Source organism: Camelus dromedarius, chromosome 4, assembly GCF_036321535.1.
Source record: "Camelus dromedarius isolate mCamDro1 chromosome 4, mCamDro1.pat, whole genome shotgun sequence".
Lineage (NCBI taxonomy): Eukaryota > Metazoa > Chordata > Mammalia > Artiodactyla > Camelidae > Camelus > Camelus dromedarius.
This window is the reverse complement of record NC_087439.1, coordinates 54,448,434-54,473,686: the sequence shown is the minus strand read 5'-3', so window position 1 is coordinate 54,473,686 and position 25,253 is coordinate 54,448,434. Positions and strand designations below refer to the sequence as shown.

At 35.5% G+C, this 25,253-nt stretch overlaps 1 protein-coding gene across 7 annotated transcripts in view; it reads left to right on the top strand.

The window, feature by feature from the left end:
- The window catches only part of PDE1A (phosphodiesterase 1A), a 297,804-nt gene extending 283,258 nt beyond the window's left edge, over positions 1–14,546 (top strand). For 5 of the 7 annotated variants that reach the window (XM_064484963.1, XM_064484962.1, XM_010991567.3 and 2 more), the window contains 2 exons: positions 10,589–10,705; positions 12,366–14,546. In XM_064484963.1, the coding sequence (XP_064341033.1) occupies positions 10,589–10,662 (74 nt within the window). In that variant the 3' untranslated portion in view covers positions 10,663–10,705; positions 12,366–14,546. The other 2 variants (XM_010991573.3, XM_010991603.3) reach the window with 2 other exon arrangements.
- The last annotated feature ends 10,707 nt before the right edge of the window (positions 14,547–25,253 follow it).

The following is a 25,253-nucleotide window of genomic DNA, read 5'->3' as shown; positions in this document are numbered from 1 at the left end:
ACATAAGTCACAGCTACAAACTCTTGGCTGATCTGGCTCAACTGTTATGGCTGAATCAGTATCTTTATGTCTTCAAATATCTGTTTAAATGGCATTTTGTGGCATTTCTCTTTACTAAGATAATACAGTGTGTGCCAACAAACTTTCTTTGAGCAGTTAACTCACTAATTTTGTCATTTCTGCAATAAAATTTATCCATATATTTTTACTTTGGGTTTTTTCCCCCAAAACATCAAAAAGGTAAGTTAACTTTCGAAAACTTAGTTTATCTTTTATTTTAATTCTACCATTTGTCCTTCTGAACAAATGCTTTAATAGATTTCTGCTATTTAAAAAAATGAATCATAAAGGTTTTAAGGGACAGATATCCTTGAAAAATGTTTATATTTTAGTAGATGTAAATGGCAGAGATAAAATGGCTTGATATATTGGGATTTGTGTGTGTGTGTGTGTGTGTAATTTGAGAATGACTTGTCCAGTAGATAATTCAGTTTACAGTTAGCCATATTATTTCCCTCCTCAAAAATTTATTTTTTTAAGAGTTACTCTTCTCCACCTTCTTTTCTGTGATCCCCTAACTGTTGACTTAATGGTTATTATACTAATAGGAACAACCCAATAATTAATTAGCTGGGACTGGCTGGTGTCTAATACTGAAGGATGTATTTTCCCAGAGAAATTTATTTATTCTTACTCTCTGGCTCTTCCTTCAGGGAAAAAAAAAAAAAACCTATCATGTAATCATCAGATTTAATTTCAAAGATAAGTCATATACTCATACTGAGGAAAGACAAAAAACATAGCAGGTATTAAATTATACCCAGGAGAGTAGAGTTGGGATCCAGAAACCTGGAACTAGACTATCTTATTCAATCCTGTTCCCATCACTTACTTGCTATGTAATCGAACAAGTTATTTAATCTGTCTCAGTTTGCTCACTTCTAAAATGAGGATCATAAAAATAGCTGTTATGAGAATTAAGTAAGTCAGTACATGTAAAGTCTTTAGAATTTAGTGTTTTCTACAGTAATTCTTATTATTTTCTTGAGCTCACATATATGCCTCCAAACTATATGGTGGTCTTTTAGAAGGCTCCTTTGAAAAGTATATGATGGAAAAATACTGTCTGCAAAAACATTTTGATGTGAGTTTATGCTTAACTCATGAGAAAACATGCAATGGATCAATTCCATCAATCAACTGAGTGAATGGTGAATTGATCTTGACTCTTCTATCAACTTCCAGTCTTAGTTAATCCATCAAAACAGCCTGTAGAGTATATCTCCCAAATATCTCTCCAATCCACTCAGTTTTCTGCATGAATAAATGGAGGAATGGAATTGGCTTATTCAGAATAGATGGGGCAGCTACCCAATTTGTACAGCTGAAGATGAACCACTTTTATCTAAATACTTTCTGTTGAAGATTCTGCCACTTAAGATACTTGCATTTACTTTTTCTTCAGGAAAAGAAAATAATTCTAAAAAAGAGTATTCTGCAGACCTAAGTGTTTTCAAAAAGAAAAGATTTTAACTAATCCAGCAAACTTGCTTTATGGCAATTCACTTCTTTCCCAAAAGAATATTTTACCATCATAGTTATTATCCCTTAGAGTATGCCTAGACTGAGACCTTATATACAGCCCAAACTCATTGGTTCAGAATTTACTTCTTCTAGGACTGTTGTTCATACTTTGGCTAATATAATTTTCCCTGTTGACTATAGGAACCTAGGAAATTCCCAGAAATCATGCAAAAAAGATTTATAGCTGAAGTCTCTTATTTTTCTTAGTTATATGTAATTTCTCTGAAGAAATTATGAAAAATGAAGGAGAAAGGAAAAGTGATCCAAAAGATATCCTCAGGTAAAGTTTAGTATATAAGCCTTCTAGGGAAAATGGTGAAAACCTTCAAGAATCTGATGCTCAGACTTTGTTTCCAAATCATCTTTAAAACCCAATCGAGGCTCAGTTTCAGAAGGCAACTCGTAGTGAGTAATCTTGGAAGGCTTGCACTAATTTCGATTTGTATCCAGAAACTTCTGTGAAAGTAAAGAGAGAAACTCAGCAGAAGGACCCAGTCAATAATATTATCTCATCTCTCTGGACATGGGATTCATTTGGAAGGGTCCTATGTTCCCATATCACCCTTTCATCTTGGGCTATGCTTCTATAAAACCTGCAGGTCTGCTGATTAGAGAAAACCCAGAGTCATCAGTAAGAAGTAGAAATCTCATCAAATAAAAGAAGCTTAATGAGAATAAGGTAATAGTTTTGATGGTTTTGGCACAGAGCTCTCACGATTTTAAATAAGTTCACCTACATCATGAGAGTAATCCTGTTACATTAGCTGTTACAGGTTAAAGACTGCTCCACTCCCACAATCTTGGCTACATGTTGTAGATCAATACAGTGCTTTGTGACTAATTGCTTAAAGTGCTTTCATTTTAAAACATGGGTTTACAATTTATAAATGTACTGTAATAGGAGCAAATTGCATATATGACCAAGAAAAGTAATTTATTCTACTGCTTTCAACAACTGTAAGTAGATAAGTCTCTCTCCACACATTCCTTCAAATAGCCCCTTGTTTTAGCCAGCCTAAGTTCGAAAAGAACATGTACACAGAAGATAAAAAATAGCATGGAAGGCATTTTGTATGAACACTAGTCTTTCTCTTTCCAAATTAAACTTTAGCTGGATATATGAGATTGATGGGTGATTCTTAGAACTTAATCAATGTAGCAACCAACTAAGCTCTCCAGGATTTAGTGACCTAAAGCTGAATAAGACAGAAAAAACAGTTAATTGTTTGGACATTAAGTATTCCCAAGTCAATTCAGTCTACATTTGTCAAGCAATATTTGTAGAAATCATCAGAGACATCTAGTGACTCCTAGAATTTTGGATTATGCATGCCACCGATATCTTCTGACTCTTTTTCTGTAGTAAGTACCTACTTGCTGAACATTATGTATTCAGCTTGATGAAGAGTGTAAGTGGTTTTTCCCTCAAAGGGAAAAATGAACAAAATCAAAGGAGACATACTTTCCTGACTCTCATCTTCCCCAGATGGAAACTCATGTAAAAAGGTGCTCTGTCCTCTGAAGAATTTGACCATAAACACCAAAAAATAAGAAGTGTGTGATGTTTGTTGTCTCTAGGTTAGAAGCAATTAATGGCTCTATGTATGAATATGCAAGGAAAACAGCGTATGCACTTCGCGATCCCTAAGGTTTACAGTGGATGGTTGGCTCTGGTGTTGCAGGATGGAGCGTCAGAAATCACTGAGACAAAAATGATGGCAAGGTTTTCACATTTACACCTTTTGATTTTTTAAGCATAGATACTTACTACTTCAGTTACATATTTATACTGGATTTTAAATTGAATAACTTCTTATTACTCTTGGAATCGTGAATCTCGGTTCTTTCCCCTCTGTGGTATTAGCAAAAGAACACGTGGGTCCTTCTTACAGACCACTTTGAAATCCCCCTTAGTGTAGACCTCATGGGGGCCTTGGGATTTGAGTCCTTCTTAGCCTGTCTTCTGCTGTAGGTTTTACTACAGAGAGCAATAGTAAAGAGTTTATTTTGTAGAAAGTGCTGCTCACGTGCTTACTATCAAACTCTCATTCTTCTCTGAAGAACTGAATTTTGAATTTTAATAACTTGTCAGAGCAAGAAGATGAAAAATGTCATGTTTACCCCACACTGCTTAACTTGAATCTTTGCAGTTGTATTTCTCCAGACAACACAAAATGCTTTCACTCTTTCAGACTCAAATGGGCCCCTTTAGGTCCGGGAGTTAGCACTGTGTGACCAAATTTTCCAGTTTAGTACAGAGTCTGAGGTTGAAGGCCAAACTATCTGACCTTTGGCAATAGAAATTGTTGGGAGGATTAAATTATAAAATATAAGAAGCACTTAGCATGTGTTTGGGACATACTAAGTACTCTTGTGAATGTTAGCTACCTTTTTGCTGTTGATGCTAATATTATTAATAATAATAATAAACTTGTTCATTATTACTCATTAATCTATATTCTTTACACAGATCACTTATGATTTAATAAATCAATATAAAATGGCACATTCATTTTAAAATACATGTAGACAGATTTTAATGAGTTTAAAATTTAAAGGTTTTGTATCTTTCTAAAGATTTTATATAAAAGGGGCCAGAATTTTAAATCTGATCACATCTTCTTCATGCCATATATGAGTCTGTTTTAAAACACAAGCACTCAGAACCTTATGGAAAATTGTAGACCAGAGATTGCAGGTAAGTAGGAAATTGTATAATGTGCAAGCATCATTGGTTTTTCTTTCTGACATTGTTAAAGTTGAGCAATTTGAGAAATAATGTCAGATAGTAAGTAATATTATGTTATAAAATCCCACCTTAAAAGTAGAACCTTTAACTATTTTTTTTAACTTTCAAATTGAGAAGTGGTGACAAGGCAGCAAAATCAAGAACTGATCTTTTAATAATTCCCTAGAGCCAGTAAACATGAATGATACTCTATTCTGCACATATAGGAGAGTGAGAATTAATGGCTTGTTTTAGAACAATGCCCCTCAGGACTTTTTGCAGGATTATCTATCATTAAAACATGTTCAATTATGTTCAGTATTCCCCATTTAGGCACAAAAGTGAATTTACATATTGACATACTTGAGCATTTTTACAGAAAGCAGTTAAAATCTTTTTTCTTTTTTCTTAATCTAGTTTTAAATAGAAAACCCAATTAACTGGAATACGAAAAGCAAAGCCAAAATGTTTCTACCATTTTACAATTTTTTTCCCAAGTTTTAACTTTTGAAACTATTTTAGACAAATACCTAAAATGGGTATTCTTCATGTATTTTTTACTCTTATCAAATATTTTTAAAATGTGAATTTTTGGCACACCTCTCAAACTCAGTTTTCATCCCATCTTTTCCCTGATTGACAAACTAGTGAAGGCCCATATTGCCTCTCACATTAAATTGGTTCTAAGAGCCAAATCTTAAAAATGCACAACTGGTTCCTACCACTATTTACAGCATACAAAGTATGATTTGAATGATCTTCATTTCACTAGCCTAGATCTTCTTTCTCCATTGCTACCCTCCCAGCTTCCCTACCTTCTAAGATAACTTTTTTTAATGTGATTCAATTGAGAAAATCTGTCTGTGAGTAAGAGCATTTCAACAGGTAAAAGGATGACACTGAAGGAGAAATTATCGCTTCAGCCAGTGAAGGGACTCTGAGTCAAGTTTTCTCAACTGGACTTCACTTCTTCCTCGGCACATCTTTTTCATTCCTATCTTCTTCACCTCACCTCTCCACTTTCCTCATTAGGAGAACATTCCTATCCTCACGCCACCAAAACATATGTAGACTCTAGACCCATTTTTAGACTGAACTCTTTTAAGGAGCCAGCTTACCACCTCCTACTTAAATTCTAGTTTCAGTGGAACAACACTGAGATTTCTGGCTTTGATATGGGATTACCTCCCCAAGTTGAGTGAAATTTCATTGAATGGCAAATGAATATACATACAGATCTTTCATTTTCCAGAGATCACCTGTAGAACTTCTCACGTCTTTAGGTGCCTACTATGTGTGCACTGGGAGTCATTCTGGAGTTTGCTAATGTAAATAAATCTATGTGTTTTGTATTGCTTTAGTGGATCAAAAAAAAATTTAGTCTTCTCTTGATTTGTATCTTATATAACACTTTATGAAATAAGGTGTTACTTCTAACTTTACAGGGTTGGGACTAACAAGTTTGGAAAGGGGTGCAGTTTTCTTCAGCAGCCTCACCTTCTTTTTCTTCTATCTCTCTTTAGTGTTCAGTCCTCCTTTTGTTTATTGTTGCCTTCATGTGTGCCAAAAATTTTAGCTTCAACCAGAAAATATGCAACTCTTTCCCCTCAAGATGCATTTAAATTGAGCATTTTCCCCTGGTGTTGAAGATTTCTTATTCCCAAACTATAAGGTAAATTCTATTATACAAATGCGAAAACACTGATTAGAATCAGAAGCTCTGATTTACCCTACACTAAACATTTCTCCAATAACTGTAACTTGAATCCTAGATCATCAGTTCCTTCTAGTTATTGGCAATATAAGCTACATAAATGGATCGAAAGTAAAGCTGAACCAATCTAGACAGATCTGCCTGCATGAAGAAATACTGCTAGACATAGCAAAGGGAGTATTTTTCTTATGAAGAGATGACAATGCAGTATAACTCAGACCTAATATTAAAAAGACTGCAGAAACCAATTTTATACTAAGTATTTTTCAAACACTATTTGCTATTACTACTAAATCTGGAAAATTAACTAGAGTATTTTTTAAGGTATAATATGGCGGTTTGTCTCCCAAACTCTTCCAGGCTATGGTGCCTTGGAGCAGTCAGTTATCCCTTCTGATCGTGTGTTTCTCATTCCTAAAATGGAAATTATGGTGATGGTTTTCCTACTCACATGCAGGGATTGTTGGGTCAGACAAAGGAGAAATATATGAATGCAAATATAAATCATTAAATTGAATCAATTACTGTGTTTTTATACCTACAGAAGAAATGATCTTTTTGTTAATTATGAATTCTGTGTGTTAAAAAACATAACAGGTATATCAAATCTCTTATTTCTTTGGAATTTACTATATAAGACAAAACTAATTTTTAAAAGAGAGTACATTCAAAGTCTGTATAAGAAAAATACTAGTAACTAAGAGAATAGCATATAGATATGGTATTGGAATGATTGTACTTTGGAAAATGGTGATACTAAAGGTCAAGATTGTGGTTGGACTTTGTTAGAGGGATTTAGCCACTAGGCAGCCTTGAAATCTTGGGCAGATGACTTAACCCTCATCTCACTTACTACAATCATTAATTTCCACCTCATAGGTTTGCTGTGAGAATTCAGAGAATTAAGACAAGTGAAGCACTTAAAATAGTGCCCACCAGCCACCAGTTGTTCACAAAGTGTTATTATTGTTATGTTTTCAATTATATAACAATTTATGCTAACAGACTATTTTTTAAATACAAGAACATAACTGGACAACTGGAGTCTCTAATATCCACTTGGTAGTGTGCCTTATTCCCTGCAACTATTATTTATATCATCTATGAAGCTAACATACTATGATTCTAATATAATAATAATAATAATTAATAATAATAAGTTCTAATAGCAAGCTAAGATCTTAAATTAGCCAAATTTAGAGGATTTCTTTTTATTTTGGTAGGTCTATCTCTCCTATGACCACTATCCCCTCCCTTCCCTGCACTTTGCTGATTTTAGACTCCGTTCATAAAGAAAAACTTATGTTTCCAGCAAGTTACTTTTTTTCAATTCTAAAGTTTGAAACTGGTTTAAATGATCATTTCAAAGTCTTTGAGATGAACAGAATTATCTAAGTTTCTTTACTTTCACTACCTTTTTTCCTGGCTGTCAAATAAGCTTCTGTGCACTTGCTTTAAAAGACCCATTGCATTCATTCCTAAGAGATAGATTCCTATGCATGTAAACTTGCAAGTCTCTTCAGTAAAATGAAATTCCAACTGAAATTTAGGATATCCTTCATTTGTAAACATTTGTGGTATTTGTGTTTGTCACCGGTAGAAATCATAAATATTTTCATAATGTATTTAGGTTCATGGAGATACCTTGAAGTATCAATTGATATCATTATTTGAAAATTACATAGATAATAGACCTGCAGCTAGGCCTTGTTATTTTAATGCATTAATAAGGAAGTATATATATTACTGTATTACATCACTAGGATTACTTAAAAATGTTGATAATTATATTTTAATGTAAGTGAAATCCTTTGTAAGTCTATGTGTTTCATTTCATTTATTTATGAATTTTATTTTGAGAAAGGTCTTAGTTTTCACCCATGATTCAAAAATGTTCGGAACCTTGGACTATATGGATGGTTGGTCTTTTACACAGATCACTCTTGAGCCATGAAGATGATCTAAGATGATCTTTAATGAGTTGAAGAATCCAAATCATTTCTTGTTTTCTGACAAGATGATACCAATATGATACGATTTTCTATTTTATGAAAGCCTAAGGGTTGCTTCCAAGTACTGTTATCCCAGTTAGTTGTAAAGTCTTCTACAACTAAAGATTTACTAACTAAAAGTATGTGATTTGAATTTAGGGAGGACTCTAATTCCTAGGCAATCTGGCTGTCATGCAGTTGCTTGGCAATGTTGTATCTGTGCCTCTGAAAACATCTGGAATTTTACAGTCTCAAGGAACATACTTTTTTTCAGTGCTTTTTTCATTTTGAGTTGGTTGTAGTTTTAATTTGCTACTTTTCTAATTGCATGTATGGAATTACTCTTGGATGTAGTCTGTGTATCATTTGGGGATTTTCTTGTAATTGCTGCAATGTAATTATTTGATATTTTGCTCCTCTTCCATGCTTTTGTTACTGGTGAGTTCTTCATCTGCTAGAAATAAGAGTTTTTGGTGTTTGTGAACTTCAATGTCTTTTGCCTATTGTAAAGATTCTCAGAATTTTTGAGAACCAGAGAATTAGTTAATTACTTATATTCCTTTCCTTTAATTCAGTCTATTCTTTTCACTCTGTTCTGTTCTATTCTGGTCTGTTTTGTTCTGTTCTAATCTAGTCACAAATAACAGGATATCAGATCAGAAGTTCAAGCTAAGACTCTAAGATGATAAATGTCAGAAACAGATTGACTCATGAAGCAGAAATTTCAATGATTCTAAAGCTGTTATTGGATGTTTATAACCTTCACCCAATTCAAACAATTGAAAGGGTCAGGTTGTTGATGATCAAAATAGGATTTGTGAGGAGGATTTCTTTAATGAGTTCTCTGCTATTGGGAAAGATGTAGAAATGCCTCCCTTTTCACCTCAAATCAAGAGAAGAGAGCTCCACCCTTGGAGCTTGAAGTTAAGGGGATATTGGGATTAGAATCTAGCTTTTATAGGGGAGATCTAAAGGGTTAGATGGTGACAGATGAGCCAAAGGAAAGGAAGCTGTGTAGGTTTCAGTCTTTCCTCAAGTAACTTTTGGGAATAAAGGCCCAACAAGTGTTTCGTGAGAACCAAATGTGGTCTACCTACATTTGTAGCAGCAGACAGAAGCTGGAGATATACCAACAAGTTTCCAGGGGCTGTGGACATTGTAAAGGAACCACAGTTTCAAGTGTCCATACCAAGGTGGTAAGGAGTCTCCACTCATGGTCCTTGACAAGCAGTCCCATGAATGTGGTCACAGGAGAAGGAGTCACCTCTAAACACCTGCCAGGTCTAGTGAGTGCAAAGACATCCTACAGTGGTACCAGTCAAGTAGGAACTTTGCTGCTCCTCTTAGCCTTCTTCGCACCCTTGCTCAGTTCAGGAGTTCAAGGTAGCCAGCTTGCTTGGAAGACAAGCAAGAAGTGAAAGAAACATCAGTCATGCCCCCATCACCAACCACTTTTGGGCTCTTCAATAAACCCAAGTTTGGGAAGAAGTTTTATCTTTGTTTTAAGATTGACATGTATTTTATGCAACCAGACCTATGAGACTGGCAATTTAATGTTATCACATGATGTTTTCATTATCTAAGAATTATTGGAAAAGTACTGATACTACCTGAAAGATTGAACCTGGGACAGAAGAGAAGTTTCTCCTGTTGAATATATTTTAAAGAGAAAGTAAGGGACAAAATACTTTTACTTTATGATAATACCCCATAAGTTCTATATGTTCATTAATTTTATAAACTCAGTAAAAATCTGTTGCCTGAGACAATACAGTCTTACAGTATATGTTAAGAAATTATCTCAAAGTTAATTGGTGCAAAGTTTAATTGTTTATAAGTATATTTTCAATCAAATTTTGGACAGAAAGGACATTCTATCATATATGACTATTTTCTGAAATACCAAGATATTCTGAATAATTGACTCAAATTATTTCTACTAATTTTTAAACTTTCGTTCTTATATAATAAGACTTTTATCTGTACATTTGCTTTATGTTTCTATTTTTGATAGATTCTCTGCACCCTCTCTAGAAATGTTGGAACATTTTCCACACTAACTTTTTTTAAGGTTTATGTAGAAGCTGAGTGATTCTAAGATTATAAATTCCATTAGTTTGTTTTGGCAGATGATGTCTTATCTTAAACACTACATTCTCTTATACACATCTGTTTTAAATTCATAGCAACTAAGCAATGTGTGGTAAAAGACACTGAACATTAGAGGGTTTGTTTAAAAGAATTTGTTTCAATTAAAAGTACTCAGGAAAAACATGCATAATTTTATGTTTTATTTAATAGATGTTTAAACATGTCTCATCTGTTTCATTTCTGTATTCCCAGATTAAATTGCAACTTTACAAAGTTGTATGACCACCAGGAGATGACTTGTTAAACTCTATAAATCCACAGGCTGGAAAGAAGATGTTTGGTATCTTTGGAGAAACATGCCGCAAAATCCATTGTAAAATCCAGTCTTCAACATTTTACTAGTTTCTTCAGTTTCCTGACCTTATTAGGATTTTTCTCAGGCCTATTTTGTTTTTGTTTATTTGTTTGCTTGTTTTTCAGGTGAACCTGATCTTCATAAAAACTCAGAAGATCTAGTAAATGCTGAAGAAAAACATGCTGATACACATTCATAGGTTTGAAACACCTTACAGGCTTCTGTCATTTTCAACATGAGAGGTAATTTTATTTTTCAGTTGAGAAACTTATTTCTGAAGTGGGTGGTTTATAGAATAAGTTATCTTATGTAAATGTCTTCCTGGATTTTTTCTTGAAAATCTCTTATTTTCTGAGACAAAACCTTAACAGGTAAACTTTAAATATTTACCTTTCTAAGGAGTTCTTGACTCATTCATCAATAAAAATTATATTTACTGAGACCTTTTAGTCCTTTAAAAATAATAAGCAATCTTCTATGGGGACGTTTAATCCTGGTTTCTTCTACTACTTCCTGAAAAAAATACAAATGTTTTACACTGATTTCTTTTTATACTTCATGTAGGAATTATGAACATTTACACTAGGTGATAATAACAAAGCAAGTACATATTATGAAACAAACATCAATGTTTGCTAAAATCCCTGGACATTTGCATCTATGGTTCCCTTTTTAAAAAGTCTAGGGCTCACCTGTGATCTACCAAATTACTCACTCTGGGAGTGATGCCTTAGAAATTTGAATTTTTAGCAATTCATTGTTTTTCTATTTCTGTACACTAAATTTGAGAACCACTGTCTTGGGCCAACAGATAAGTTGCAGGCAGTTAGAAGGGAGGACTGTGTTTTTCTAGTGGAGATGTCTTAGTGTCTCCTTTAAAAAGTATTATAATGAGTCTTGTTGTTGGCATGATGGTAGAGGCAATAAAAAATGCTGTGGGTACCATACTGAGACTTTGAGATGTTACCAGTAGCTCCTCGAATGTTACTTTAGATATGACTGAGTTAAAACATGATTAGCTTTTAAGATGATCCATTTCTCAATATTCCTTGAGTTGGTTGTAAGACTCTTTAGTTGATAACAATAGTTTTATTAATAGTAACTCAGTGTCAGGCACTGTGATGAACATCTTATATCTATTATTTCATTCAGTCCTATCAACAATTCCAGAGTTAGTGATTGTGATTATTTTGCATATGAATTGTGGCTAGAAATCAAGCCACAAAGTGGGTAGAAATTTTTAAAATACAGCTCTATATTAAGCATTTTAAAGATATTGTCTCCTATTAGCACCAGAAATTTCTCTCCATACCCTCCATCCAAACTATAAAGCCACATACACACACAGAAGAAATAGGAAGAGGAATTCCAAATGATCTAAAATGAACATCTGTTATCTACTGATAACTCCCTTATTTTCGACAAGGGCTATAAAGTCCAGCATGAAATTGCCACACAGTTTTTGATGCCTGTATATGACCAAAACATGATCTTCATTTTCATCTGGATTTTATTTCAGGATAATGAGAACAGCACTAAAGTATCTTAAATCCTCCATTTCCCACACATCTATATTCTTCTCTTTCAACATACACTTGGAACTGGCTATTTTTATGGGCTCATTTTAGGAATTAATAAGAAGAACATAAATTCTGAGCTAGTAATTCTAGCCAAATAGACACACGCAAAGTTGCTATCAGAGATTTTGGCCAGTGCTTCTGCCATTGTTCTTCCTCCACAATTTGGCCTTTTTCAATCAAGCCAGATACATTTTTAAGACAAAAGTTGGACAGTTTTAAATTTTCATCACTTTGAAACCAGTTATAGCATAGGTGGCTATGTAATACATGTGCAGAAGAGGAGGCATTTTTAAACTTCACTTTCTTGCACTATTTTATACAGAGTGCTGTAACTACAAATTCCTCAAGATGTTAAGTAAAAAGAAAGCAAAAACAAAATTATGGAAAAATATTTTTTGCGGCTCTGAGGCTATTTAAATTGTCCTTGTTATTAAATACATGGGAACAAAATGAGAGGTGGGAATGCCCAGAAGCTGTGATTGAAGTCCTATGACAACCACAGAGCATCAGAGCTCTGGCTCCGTGAGCTGATCAACTCTTCATTGTAACCCTTAAGCTGGGAAACCGCCGTGAAACCTGTCCCTGAAAGCAGTGGACCAGCCTGCATCCATCCTCATGGTTTCGGAGCACTAATGAATCACCTACATGGGCGTGGTCACAAGACAAGTCACACATTACCTGCGATCCAAGATAACAAGATCTTTCAGCCATTATTGGAGACAGACACTAGAACTGAGAACGGAATTTGCCTTCTGAGGCGTTGATCCCATCAGGATGTAACAAAATGTATTACAAGCCAAGGAATAAGTGACAAAAGAAGTGTGTGTGCATACGTGTGTATGTGTATGGGTGTGTATATTCAAAAATGTCTATGAAAGTGGAAGCCCACACTTTTCTGTACAGATAACATTGTTTGATGTGACCTTATAATTTTACTACACAGAAACAAACTGCAACCCATGGAGACTCTGCTTCCTTGTCATGTTTTGCCTGAGCATGTGCAGAGTCTTTCCTTTGCTGTAAACTGAAGAACTACCTTTATATGTTATTAGCTGACAAGAAAGGTCAAGCACAACTAGGTGTTGTGACCTTACTGTATAAACACTTCAGTGATTGTAAGACTAAGTGAACTTGTCTTTGTGAAAGGTAGAAATCTGGTTGGCAAAAATCAAGAGCAGAGAGTAGTCATTGATTAAAGAATAAAGTGAAGGTGGATATGTCCATCCCAATGCCTTTCTGTTGCACCTGCTTCTTCCCTGGGTTCCACAATGCTAAGCAATATATTGGAAATGGATGCAATCAGAAGCTTTTAAGTCTAAGTAGTGGGATTTTATAACTCACAACTTAGATCTCCTTTAATGTGTAAGCCATATTCTATATGCATATTAGGTATGCATCATTCTAATTTAAGATATTTTTGTGCATAGACTCTGTATAAGATGCTTCTAAATGTTCTACGAATAAGGTCCTTAGCTTTTGTTTCACCTTAATTATATGTAGGACACAGCTAAATAATTATATCATAGACATTATAATGCAATTGATATTTTAAACATAAGCAGTAAAGATTGATCTATAATGATGTCTTGGGGGAGAATGTATAGATATGTACATCATGGTGACTTTTTCTCCTTTGACAATGGACTCCTTATTTCTATTTATGGAGAAACTGCAACTACTGCTTTTAATGTCTTTTTTAAGTAGCTATTTACAAGCTAGAACATATTCTGCATTTAAAATAGAATCTATCTGGGAAGTCCTAGTACTATTGTTCCTATTTGAGCCAGTTGTCTTTCGATAAAGCTATAGAATCACTCAACAAAGAAATAAATCGAAACACTGCTTCTTAATTGTCATAGGCAACATGTCCACTTTGTTCCTATTAATACTTTAAGATATGTAGACTTTATTATTAAAAATAGAGGAATATAATGAATTCATTATTTTCTGTATATGGGCTTTAACCTAATTTTCCAGGTTATGTAACTTATAGAGCGCTGAACTTCCAGGGGAGTGGAGAAAACACACTCCATTTCCTCAGAAGAGTTGTCACGCTGTTGATGCACTTTTTCTTTTCCCAGTCTGCCTCCCTCGCTCCCTTGTTCCCTCCTTTCCCTCCCTTCTCTCCTTCTCTCCTTTGTATCTTCTTTATTCCTCTCTCTCTCTCTAAGAGAGCCACTACTTGTGTTCATTTAGTGAGAGGTCAGAGTGGAGGTACCAGTGCCCATCCCTTCTGCAAACATCAATGTTGAATCCATCCTGAAGGGAGGGATGGATGAGTTAGGCTGCTGCACCTTAAATGTCCTGCTTTGCATTTTTATCCTCAGCTACCAAACATATATCGAATAATTTCATATGCCTTTTTATTTAACCAGTATCTCTTTTATTTAATTTGTCACATGACAAGCTACAACTCTTGTGTTTTTATTCTGCTGTATTTATCTGTACTTCCTATTATATATGATTGTTAAATAAATTATACTTGAGGGAAAATATTGTGAAATATTTGGTGCCTGATATAATTCAACTTGGTGGGGCATTGAAAGGTTGGTGAAATCAGGGAAAAATTAGAAGTACACCATCTAAAAAATTGATAAGCGTTCTACAAGGAAGTAATTTTTGCTCTATGAAAGAATTGTTGTTCATTGAACATTTATTACTGCCCCATTATTTGCAAGCTCCTGGCTAGATGCATGGTGCCTACAGGATTCTGGAAACCTGAATCTTTCCTCTAAAAATTTCCTATTTTATAGAGGAGATAATCTATACACATGAGTAACTGAAAGGCCATGAGTAAAAGTAACCAGCTGCAAATAACCTGCATCTCTGGCTATTAAGGGAGGTAAAAACTGCCTCTAAATTCAGGGCTTCCAAGAAGACTTCATAGAATGGATGGCATTGGAGTTGACATTTCAGTAACAAATAATAATAAGCAAAAGTTCATATTCATTGCCCATTTTCTATGTACAGCCTCCATGTAAACACTTAACAAATATTATCTCTAATCCTCAATTATCCAGCAAAGTGACTATCGATATGAGTAAGGAAACCAAGTCTCAGAGAAAGAGCCTTGTCTACCATGTGAGTCTCAAGCAGCATACTCCAGACTGGAATTGGTTCTAGGTCTCTCTGGCACTGAAGATCTTTTTTCTTTCTACTGCATCTGTGGAGGATGGTGCAGAAGCTCAGTGGAAAGAACAGCTCTGTGAAGGACAGCGTGAATAAGGTAACACTGGAGCATAATAAAGCAAAGGGTGTCAAGTCAAAGTGAAGACCTAGAGAGTTTTAATTAACTGAATTAAGAGTAATTGGCACAATATGTTCCACCCCTCAGGCTGTGTCTCCATGATAGTAAAGCATTCCTGATGAAAATGTAAACATTTATCTAGTCATCAGATACACAACACTGCACTGAATTTTTTACATTGAATGTGATTCCATGACAAATGTTCACCTACTATCAAAAAGCTTTCAAAGGCCATATTTTCATTTTGAAATATAATTTAGATATAAAACTCTTATTACCTTTGGAAGCTACATTAAGCCTTGCATCCTCTGTTTAATTGATTTTTTTAAATATCACAAAACTTATACATCGTTTAGTACAAGCCTTAAACAGTAATGAAAATACACATTTTGGAGTCAAAAAGTGAACACCTAATAATGTCCCACATTACATACCTGTCATTTCTTTGGGGAGAATTCCAAATATTTAAGATACAAATCCTATGTATGAACCAACATGTATATTTAAAGCTCTTTTGGGGGCTATTTGTCCTTTAGTAACACTAATAAGTTTCTAGGTTATTTCCTTAACAGTTGACAGTTGGGGAGCTTCCTTTGCATCTCAAGCTGATACATTTTTATCTCTGATAATTAAAGAGTCAAGTATTTAGTTCTTATTATAGTCTTTACCGCATTATATAATTTTCTGACAGTCTCTCTTTTACTCCCTGTAACTTCTCTTTGTGGATTTGTTATCCCCATCTTTGGATGAGGAGCCATAGCAGAGGAGGGTGAAGAATTTGTGTATGATCACTCAGCTATTGAGGACCCTGGAATCGAAGTCTGTGTATGACCCTCCAAACCATTAGGCAGACTGTCTCCGGACACTGTGGGAGGATTGATCAGGTTGTCTCCACCCACTATATCCATTACCTTCCATTTCTATCCTTTATTCCATCCTACTCTTTATTCCCCATCCAGGCACTTGACCCTAAAAACCACCACTCTGAGAGGGCAGAATTTCCAGTGACCAGCAGCAGGGGTAAGTGTGCTTTGGTGACCAATTAAATCATGTATTACATTACAGCAGAAAAGGTGCCTTTGATTTCCGTGGATGGAGGAATTATTTCCCATGCTTAATGTATGACCTTAAATTTTTGCTTTTCAAATAACTACTGGTGTTCAGTCCAGATCTTTGCTACTGAAAGTGTGGTCCCTACTTGGGAACTTCTTAGAAATGAAGGCTCTGGGGCCCCATCCAGACCTTTTAAACTAGAAGTGGCATTTTAAGAAGATAACTGGGTGATTTCTATACATATCACTGGTCTAGACAATAATTAAATATTATGGAGATAATTCTGTGCAACCACTAAGCACTTAAACACGAGGCTGTTTTTCCCCACACCAGACAAGAGCCTCTGGAGTTCATGCTCTCAACACTGTTCTACTCTCTCAAAACTAAACCAAACTAAACCCAAGAGGCTGTTGAACTGGACACAGTCTATGATTTCTTCAGTTGTTGAGAACTTCGCTGTGACATAGTGCTTGGATCAATTGAAAGTTAAGTCTTATTGTTCCTATAAGTATTAAAGTCACATTTCTTCTTTCTATTCAAAGAGTATTGATTGCATGTTTTAGATTTTTCCATCTCACGTGTGTTCCACATTTGGCCTCTGCCTCCAGCTCTTTTCACTTTTTCTTTTTTGCACACTGTGATTAAATCTCCTTCGTTCTTTCTTTGGACCTATCACCCTTCTTCTCAAAGACAGTTTCTCCTTGTCTATATCAGGGGTCAGTAAACTTTCTCTGTAGAGAATCAGGAAGCAGCTGTTTTAGGCTTTGCAGGCCACGGTTCCATCACACTGTCCCTCCTCCTCGCTCTTCTCCTCCTCCTTCCTCTTCGTTTTCTTCTTTCTTCTCTTCCTTTTCTTTCTTTACAACCCTTTAAAAATGTAAGAGCCATTCTGAGCTTGGGGTATGGAAGCGGCACACCAAAACAGGCCACAGGGCAGCTTTGGCCTGCAGGTCCACACCTACTCTGTATAGCATAAAAAAGTGAGGCTGCTTGTGCCAATGACAGTCGTCCCTGGGAGCTCCAGCTTTCCCAGGGCCTGCCCAGCCACTCTGAGGACCGGGGACATGGTATACCTGTCACCTGGTCACAGCACACGTAGCGGTTTAGCAGGGCTGGCTACAGCGCCAGTTCTCAGCCTGAAGCCTGCATGCATCAGCATCACCCGGAGGGTCTGTTAAACTGCAGATTGCTAAGCCCCACACCCCAGAGATTCTGATTGGAAAAGTCTGGGGTAGAGTTTGAGGAGATGCTGATGCTATTGGACTGGGGATCTCGTTTTGAGAACCGTTGACCTACGACTCAAGCTTAAACCCGGTAGCTTAATATTCAAAGCCCTTCACAGTCTAACCGTAGTTTATCTTTCTAGCCATTGCCTTCACTGTGCCATTGCTATTCTTGGATTTCTGCTGTCCCTCTGCACATGATGCCTCCTCTGCGTGGATTTTGTTGCTTCATTTGCCCTCTTTACCTGTCACTGTCCCTCCTTCCTCCAAGGCTCTGCATGAGTGCCAGCTCTCCCAGAAAGCCTCGTCCCATTACTCTGGTCAGAACTTTCAGACCCCCTTTTCTGGATGAACGCATCTCATATCCCTCTCTGAGGGAAACTTGGGGCTCTCCACATCATATATTTGCTGCCAGATTTTAAGGTAGAGAAGCTCTGAGACTTAAACATTGCAGGTATGAATAAATGAATGAAGGCAGGAAGGAAAAGTTTGTTCTTTGTCCTTGTTTGTTTGAATTAATCCTTTCAGATAACATCTCTAATTCAATCAAAATGAGACTCACTTTTTGGGCACCTTAGATCTCCATGACTCCAAAAAACCATCTGTGTTTTTTCTCAAAGCAGACAAATGGGGAGTGCATTAATTCTTAATTAATTCTTAATAGCATACTAAAAGCAAATCTGAATTATACGAGAAAAACATTGTCTCCCCGTCTGTCTCTTGTCTACCCTTGGGGAGATGGGTTTGCTGGTGCAGAGATATATTAATAGTAGCTAATCTTACCAATGGGGCTAAGGAGAAAAGCTCACACTTCCTAGGTGGTTTTCCATGGCCTTGATGATTCATACGGGGGATGGTATAAGCTGGCAACAGTGACCTCAATGCATAATGATACGTCTTTGGTAGTTGGTAGCTGTTAACATTTTGTATCTTCTCACCACAAAGTCTTTGATAGAATAGTAAAATAATAACGAAGAATATTTGAAGGATTTAGATAGTACTTAACACATTGTTGGTTCTCAATTAGCATAAGTTAACATTATTATTTTATTTTTATCCATATATTATTTCTTGTTGAATTCTATGTAGAAGACCTGAGGCAAGAAATATCTTACCCAAGGACTGAATTTGGCCCTTAGTTCAACTTCCGACTTTGTCAGGTACAGTTTCTGTGATCTTAGACAAGCCTCAATTTTCTCATCTATGAAATGGAGATAGTAAGACTACCTATTTTATAGGATTGTTGGAATTATTAAATGAAATGGCCCATGTAAGATGCTGAGAATACTGACTGACACACAGAAAAAACTGAAATAGTATGAACTATAAAAATAAGAATCTACTAGGAGCTCCACTTTTTTAAAAAAAACTAATTCATGCTTGTAATTGCATGATTTTGACTTCAGTAGCAATATCCTCAAAGTCCACATGATGGGGAGGTTGTTCCACGTGAAAAATAGGCTGGCCATACTATAGTAGAGATGTCAGTATTTATGTCCTTGCTTTAAAAGGCAAAATTACATATAGATATATTGAAATACAGATTGAGATATATTTGTGTATATATATAGAGAGAGACAGCTAGATTGATATATGTGTTGATATATATCATGGTGACATTCTATTTTTATGGAAATATTTTAATGTAAATATTAAAAAATATATAAGCATAAAGATAAAATAACAATAACCTTTAGACTCCTTGGGTGGCTTCATAAATAAAACATATTATTAGACATCCAGGTGCACTTAGAAGCAACAACAGCAGTTTTTCAAAAGAAAAAAAAACTACAGGCACATGCCCCAGCAAACTCCACGGATTTCACAGAGTCTTCATTAGCAAAATAGAAAAGGCTTTCTTTGGAGGAAACAGAAAAAGGAGAGGAACTTTGCTAATGTGGAACTTGTCTGTGTGAGAACAGATGCATCCACTAAATGTGGTGAGTCAGAGGCAATCTGGAAGCCAAGTGGGTCAACACTGAAACCATAATCTTCAAACCCACCAGAGAGAAAAGGGCTGCTAGAAGTAGCCCCGGTGCAAAAGACACATTCAGATGGAGATGACTTGGCATCCTGGGCGGGAACTTCCTGAGAGCAAGTTGTGTGGCCAGGGGCAGGGAGAGAGAAGCTGGCTTTGCCTCTCCCTCGGGCTGGCTCCATTTGGCTGCCTTTCTCTTTCCACTTCCCACTGCGCCACAGCCCTTCACCTTTCTATTGGGAGAGCCTCGCTTTCCTCCTTTTGTCTAGTTTGTTCTGGATGTCTCCCTCTATCCCCTCCCCCAGCTTTTCCTTAATAGAAGAAAATAAGGAAATGATCACTTAGGGAAGTATTTATTTAATGAAGTTTTAAGCTTCTGTGCTTAATTTAATAGTAAATGGGTTTTTAAAAAAAAAGCTTCTCTAAAAAAAGCTTTCTTTTCTATTTCAGTGTGGTTACATTATAAATATGTGCAAATATACACATTTATACACACAGATATTTTATATCCATACATATGTTTATCTATAATGTGTAAAACACACGTGTAGATTCTGCACACACACATATTCCTCAATAAAAAAAAATTCAACTCTACATTGTGTAATAAAAAAAGATTTTGGGGAATTAATAGATTAATAGGAAAAAAGCATACAAATTTATTTATGATTTAAATACAGATGTATTGATTTTGGCAATTATATTTTTCCTCAAATATTGCAGTAAATTATTTTATACCAATACAGCTTTTGGTAGTTTATGATGACAATGTCTAATTTTTGATACTTTTCTGCTCTTGTTATAAAAATTATGATTTTTAAAAATTTCATTTAGATATCAACCAGTTCCAATTAACTACTTCATATGAAAGCTTTATTTTTACTGACATTTTTACAATGGATAGCTCAAGCTTAGCATTTACAGAGCTCCAGGATAATTATACTAGTAGAGTATAGTAAGTAATAGTGTAATCAGCAATGTAATTCCTGTCTTACTCATCACTGGTCTTCATGTCAAGTTTTAATCTTTAGATTACTGTGTGTTTTCCAAAGCAAGTAAAGGATCCATATAATGTTTAAAACCCTGGACAAATATAACAGATAAGTGACAATTTCTACATAGGAAATCTATGTCCCATTAGGGCAAAAAAAGAAAGATGAGAGCAACATCTAGTAATATAATTAGTATGATTAGGGAATCACAGACCCAGAATTTACGCTGCGGGGGAAATGTAATGGGAAACCCACTCATTTAGCTGCAATGTCTTGACAAATGCTAGTCTCTAAAACATAGAGAAGAAAGAGAAGATATTCTCCTGTAATAATTAAAGAGATGTTCAACTATCTGCGAGTAATATTTTTAAAGTTCTTAATGTTCCATTGCTTTGATTCATATTAAGCCATGTTACACCTTCGCTGCTGTGGAGGAGGAAAAAGTTTTCCTCACCTCACCCCTTTTAGGGCTCCTGGCTGGGTCTAAAAATTCAACTGACAAAGACAGATTAATAGGAACTTTATTTTAAGTTTTACATGATATAGGAGTCTTTATAAAGAAATGAAGATCTGAAGAAACAGATCTGAGTTTTTCGTGCTAGGACTGATGACCCGGCAGTGGTGGAGGAGCATGCCGGTCAAGGAGTGTGGGGTAAGTACAGTAAACTGGGGGAAACCTAGCAAGGCCTGTTTGTTTGGATTCTTGAGTCTCTTTGTCTTCAGAGACAAGGATGCTCCGTTCCTCCAGGTTTAGGGAGGACATCTTTCACGTGAGGGTTTTTTAGCTGTTTCAGGAGAGAAGGGGAGAGGGATTGTCAGAGTGAGCATCCCGCTACTGCTGTTTTCTCAGACTCCTCCAGCTTAAAATATTCAGTATGTCAAGGTGCCTTATTTTGGAGTAGCGCGTCCTGAATCCTGTCACTACTTTAGGGGAAAATGGATTTTTTAATTCCAATAAAACTAATTCCTCAGTTAGCTTAAGGAGAGCCACAGTTAGAATATTCATTCTCTCTGGTTCCTCCCTAAGCAGTATGTTGTTTTTTTAATACCATAATATCTATAGTATATTCTACAATTGTGCATTTAGGTCTGAGATAATTATGCTCGTTTACATTATTTTTACTTTTTCGGCAATACAAAATCTGGGAGATGGTAAGTGAAAATTATCATTCCTCAAATCTGGGGGTATGGGGGCACAGAGAAGGGCAAAGATAATAGTTAAAAATAGCAATTTGTGAAGTTATTTCTGTTTTACAACTTATTAGAAATCAAGAAAAAGAAACACCTTAAAAAGACTGATGTCTCTTGTTCTTTAAGAAAAGATTGTTCTTAAGATTATCACAAACTTTGCAATTCTTTTTCTTTTTTTGTAAATATTAAAGGTTATTTTTAACGTACAGATTTAAACATAGAAGAGATTTTTAAATGAGCCAAATTCTTCAAAAAGTTTCAGCTTTGCTTTTTTATTGGTCATAGGTCAGTTTAGTTTACAGTCGATGCCAAAGAATTAAAGTCAAACTCAGATTCTTCTTTCCATCCCAGCCTCATTAGCAAAATTATCCCTGTATGCTTTACATATAAAATGTGGAAAGCTTAATTCTAAGTCAATCTATAAAGCACTAAAATGTAAAACACTATAGTTCCTAAGGAGAATGGGCTTTTCTACCCTAAAAACTATTAGAACTTCTCAATCTGATCATAAGCTTGTAGAGGGTTTGTTGGATTATTGGTTCATTTAGGGCTACTTACATTCTTTGGACTCTTAGTTTCCTGATCTACAAAACAAATCTTACCTGTCGTACATAGTTAATGTGATTGTTAACTGAGAAACACAGGTGAGGCCACTTTATTACTTGTGAAAACTGAGTACATATTTACTAGCAAGATGGCAACAATGCAGCCTTTTCATTTTTATAACTCATGTTTAGATCAGTAGTTGGCATTAGTAGAATATATATGTATTTGTGGAACTAAATTGAGTCAAGACAAGTGGAATTTTAAAAGAAAGGAATAAATAAATACAATGGAATTTGAAAAGCAAGAAAGAAAATATGTTTAAAAGCCTCCTTATTGTAAGAGAAAGCTTGGATTCCAGAATTAGAAAAAGTAAAAATGAATCACTTAAAATGTACTCAAATTCAAGATCTCACTTTTGGTTATAGAGAGAAATAAATTAAAACAAAAAGGAAGAACTTGGCAAATAGTGTGGCATCAATGATGAGAAAAAAAATAAATGAAGGAACAGTTTCTGAAAAACATATCAGTATTTATGTATAAAATACTAAAGTGCTTCAGAAAGTAATCCTGGAGAAAGAAAATAACACATGATGATGGAGTTGGAGGTGATGGTGGTGGTGGTGTTTGTTTTGTGTTGGTGTTTTTCCAAGCTCAAGTGGGAACACAGCACTGACAAGTCAGCCTCTGTTTGTTATCAACCCATTTTGCACCTGGAGGAGAAAAAGAACATAACTACTTCAGAACACAGTGGAAACATTCCAGAGAATTTAATACCATGTCACGTAAATCTCTGTAAAGGGAAAAAAATCTGGTAATCATCACTTACTAGCAACAAAGCTTGTGTGCTTGGCTAGAGTAAATTATCCAATTAGTAATTTGTAGGAGGAAATTTTTCCTGAAGGAACTTTCAAATCGTTAAAAGCAAAAACAAAAAAACACTCTGATCACTATTTTTTAAATCGTTTTCTAAGAAGAAGTTGTAAAAGAAAGTATAATTGGTTACAAATCTAATGTTGTAACATGCAAACTTACTATATATGCATGTATGTGTATTTCTAACTCAAACAAGTTTGTTCTGTTGTCAAACATGCAAAGATACCCTTTTTCTCCTCTGATTCCACCTTCCCTTAATACTGCTGTTTTTTGTCTATTCTCATCTTGTCTTCTCTCCTTTGCTGCTCGCCTGCAGTCCCTGAAAGAGAGTCAGAGGGAGAAACAAAGATCTTAGAGTTGGAAGAAGCTTCACAGAATCGTCAGGTCATGCCCCCACCCCCAACAATCCATCTCCACATGTTACCGATTAGAAAACTGGGTCCCTGAATGATTAAAAAACTTTCCCAGTGTCACAGAGCTACAATAAATAAGAAAAGCCACCCTCTGCTCCATCACCTCATTCTATTTCCTTCCAGGAATTTATCACTATCTGAAATGATCTAAATCATTTATTAATTTACATATATATTGGCAGCCTACAAATACTAGCATCCATGGATTTAAGGACTTTAACTATCTTGTTCACACCTGTGTCTTTGGCACTTAATGTCTAGCATATCATAGGCATTCATACATATTTACTGAATAATAAACTAGAATATTAGTTTTTTGTTTCCAGTGTATACTTTCATAAACTACACCAAATTATCCTATGAGAAACAGCATAGAATAATTAAGGATATCTGACTTGTACTATCTAGCTACAGGTCTATTATAAACATTAACCTAATTTATGCATTTTAAGTAGCAAAAATATCCAGTAAGCATTAATGTTTTCAACTCCTTGGCACATAGAAGTAGCTTGTGCTTCCTTTAGATGCCCCAGGGAAGAAGGTCCCTGAATTGTGTTCATCTGGGGAGAAGACACTGCTGGCTGCTCAGCTGATATCCATGTTCACTTCATACCTTGCAAAGAGAACCTAGGTTTAGTTGGAAAGTGACCAGGTACCTAGAGCTTTTCCCTTTCTCTTCCCACTGTTCTTCCTGCTTGGAACAGAGCAGATGCTTTGAGCAGCATCTCTCCTGGGACCATGAAGTTACAGCTCTGAGCATGTTAAGGAAAACAAGAAGTACCTGGATGCCCTTTGGTATCTGGAGCCACAGTTCCAGTCCTGGACGTTTTACTGCATGATCTAAACAAACGTCTGTGCCATTGTCTGCTGGATTTTGTATTATTTGCTGTCAAATGCTTGTTCTAAATAATAATGAAGAATCATTTGCTGAACATACTCTAGTATCATTTTTAGGATTCTAACATGGTGGTGTCATATACTCCTGGAGTTCACCGTGGTCATTCCCTCAAATTAGCCTCATTGTTACAAAAAGTCAGAGAAAAGGGGAAAAAATGCTATCATATTTGCAGAGTGAGGGAAAAATGAAGATAGATCCAGTACCATTTTAATCTACTTTCTCGTTTTCACTTCAAGTTCCAGGCTTCTTTGAGTTCCCTCCTTTACCTACTTCTCTCTCTAATCCACTCTCATGTTCATCTACTGCCTACAGACCAAGTCCCCACTGTCTGCATAAACTGCGTATGCAATGCAGTGAGGGAAATAGCTGCACCAGCTCTGTGTCCACGGAATGAAGGGCCTTACACTATAAATGTCAAGGGGAATTTTCTGGTTGAATGGTAGCCAGTTTACAAAATGCAATCAGGCACCTATGCATTCATGTAGGTTATTTCATTTAATCCACACAACATTGAAAAGTAGAAACTTATACCTGAATTATATGGGATATTTGCAAAGTTTATCACCTTAATTACTTACAATGTCATTCAAAACCAAAGATGCCCTCCACCAGTTTCTGAAAGGTCTTCTTCCTCTGAAATTTAGTTTTTTAGAATGTTAACATGTTATACAATCTAATAATTTAATTTTTTAACAGATTTCACATTTCAGTAACAGAAATTTTTAATAATTAATATACCTCTGGAGCTTTGAAGACTGGTTTTTGGAATCAAAGACTGAAAACTAAGGGCATTTCT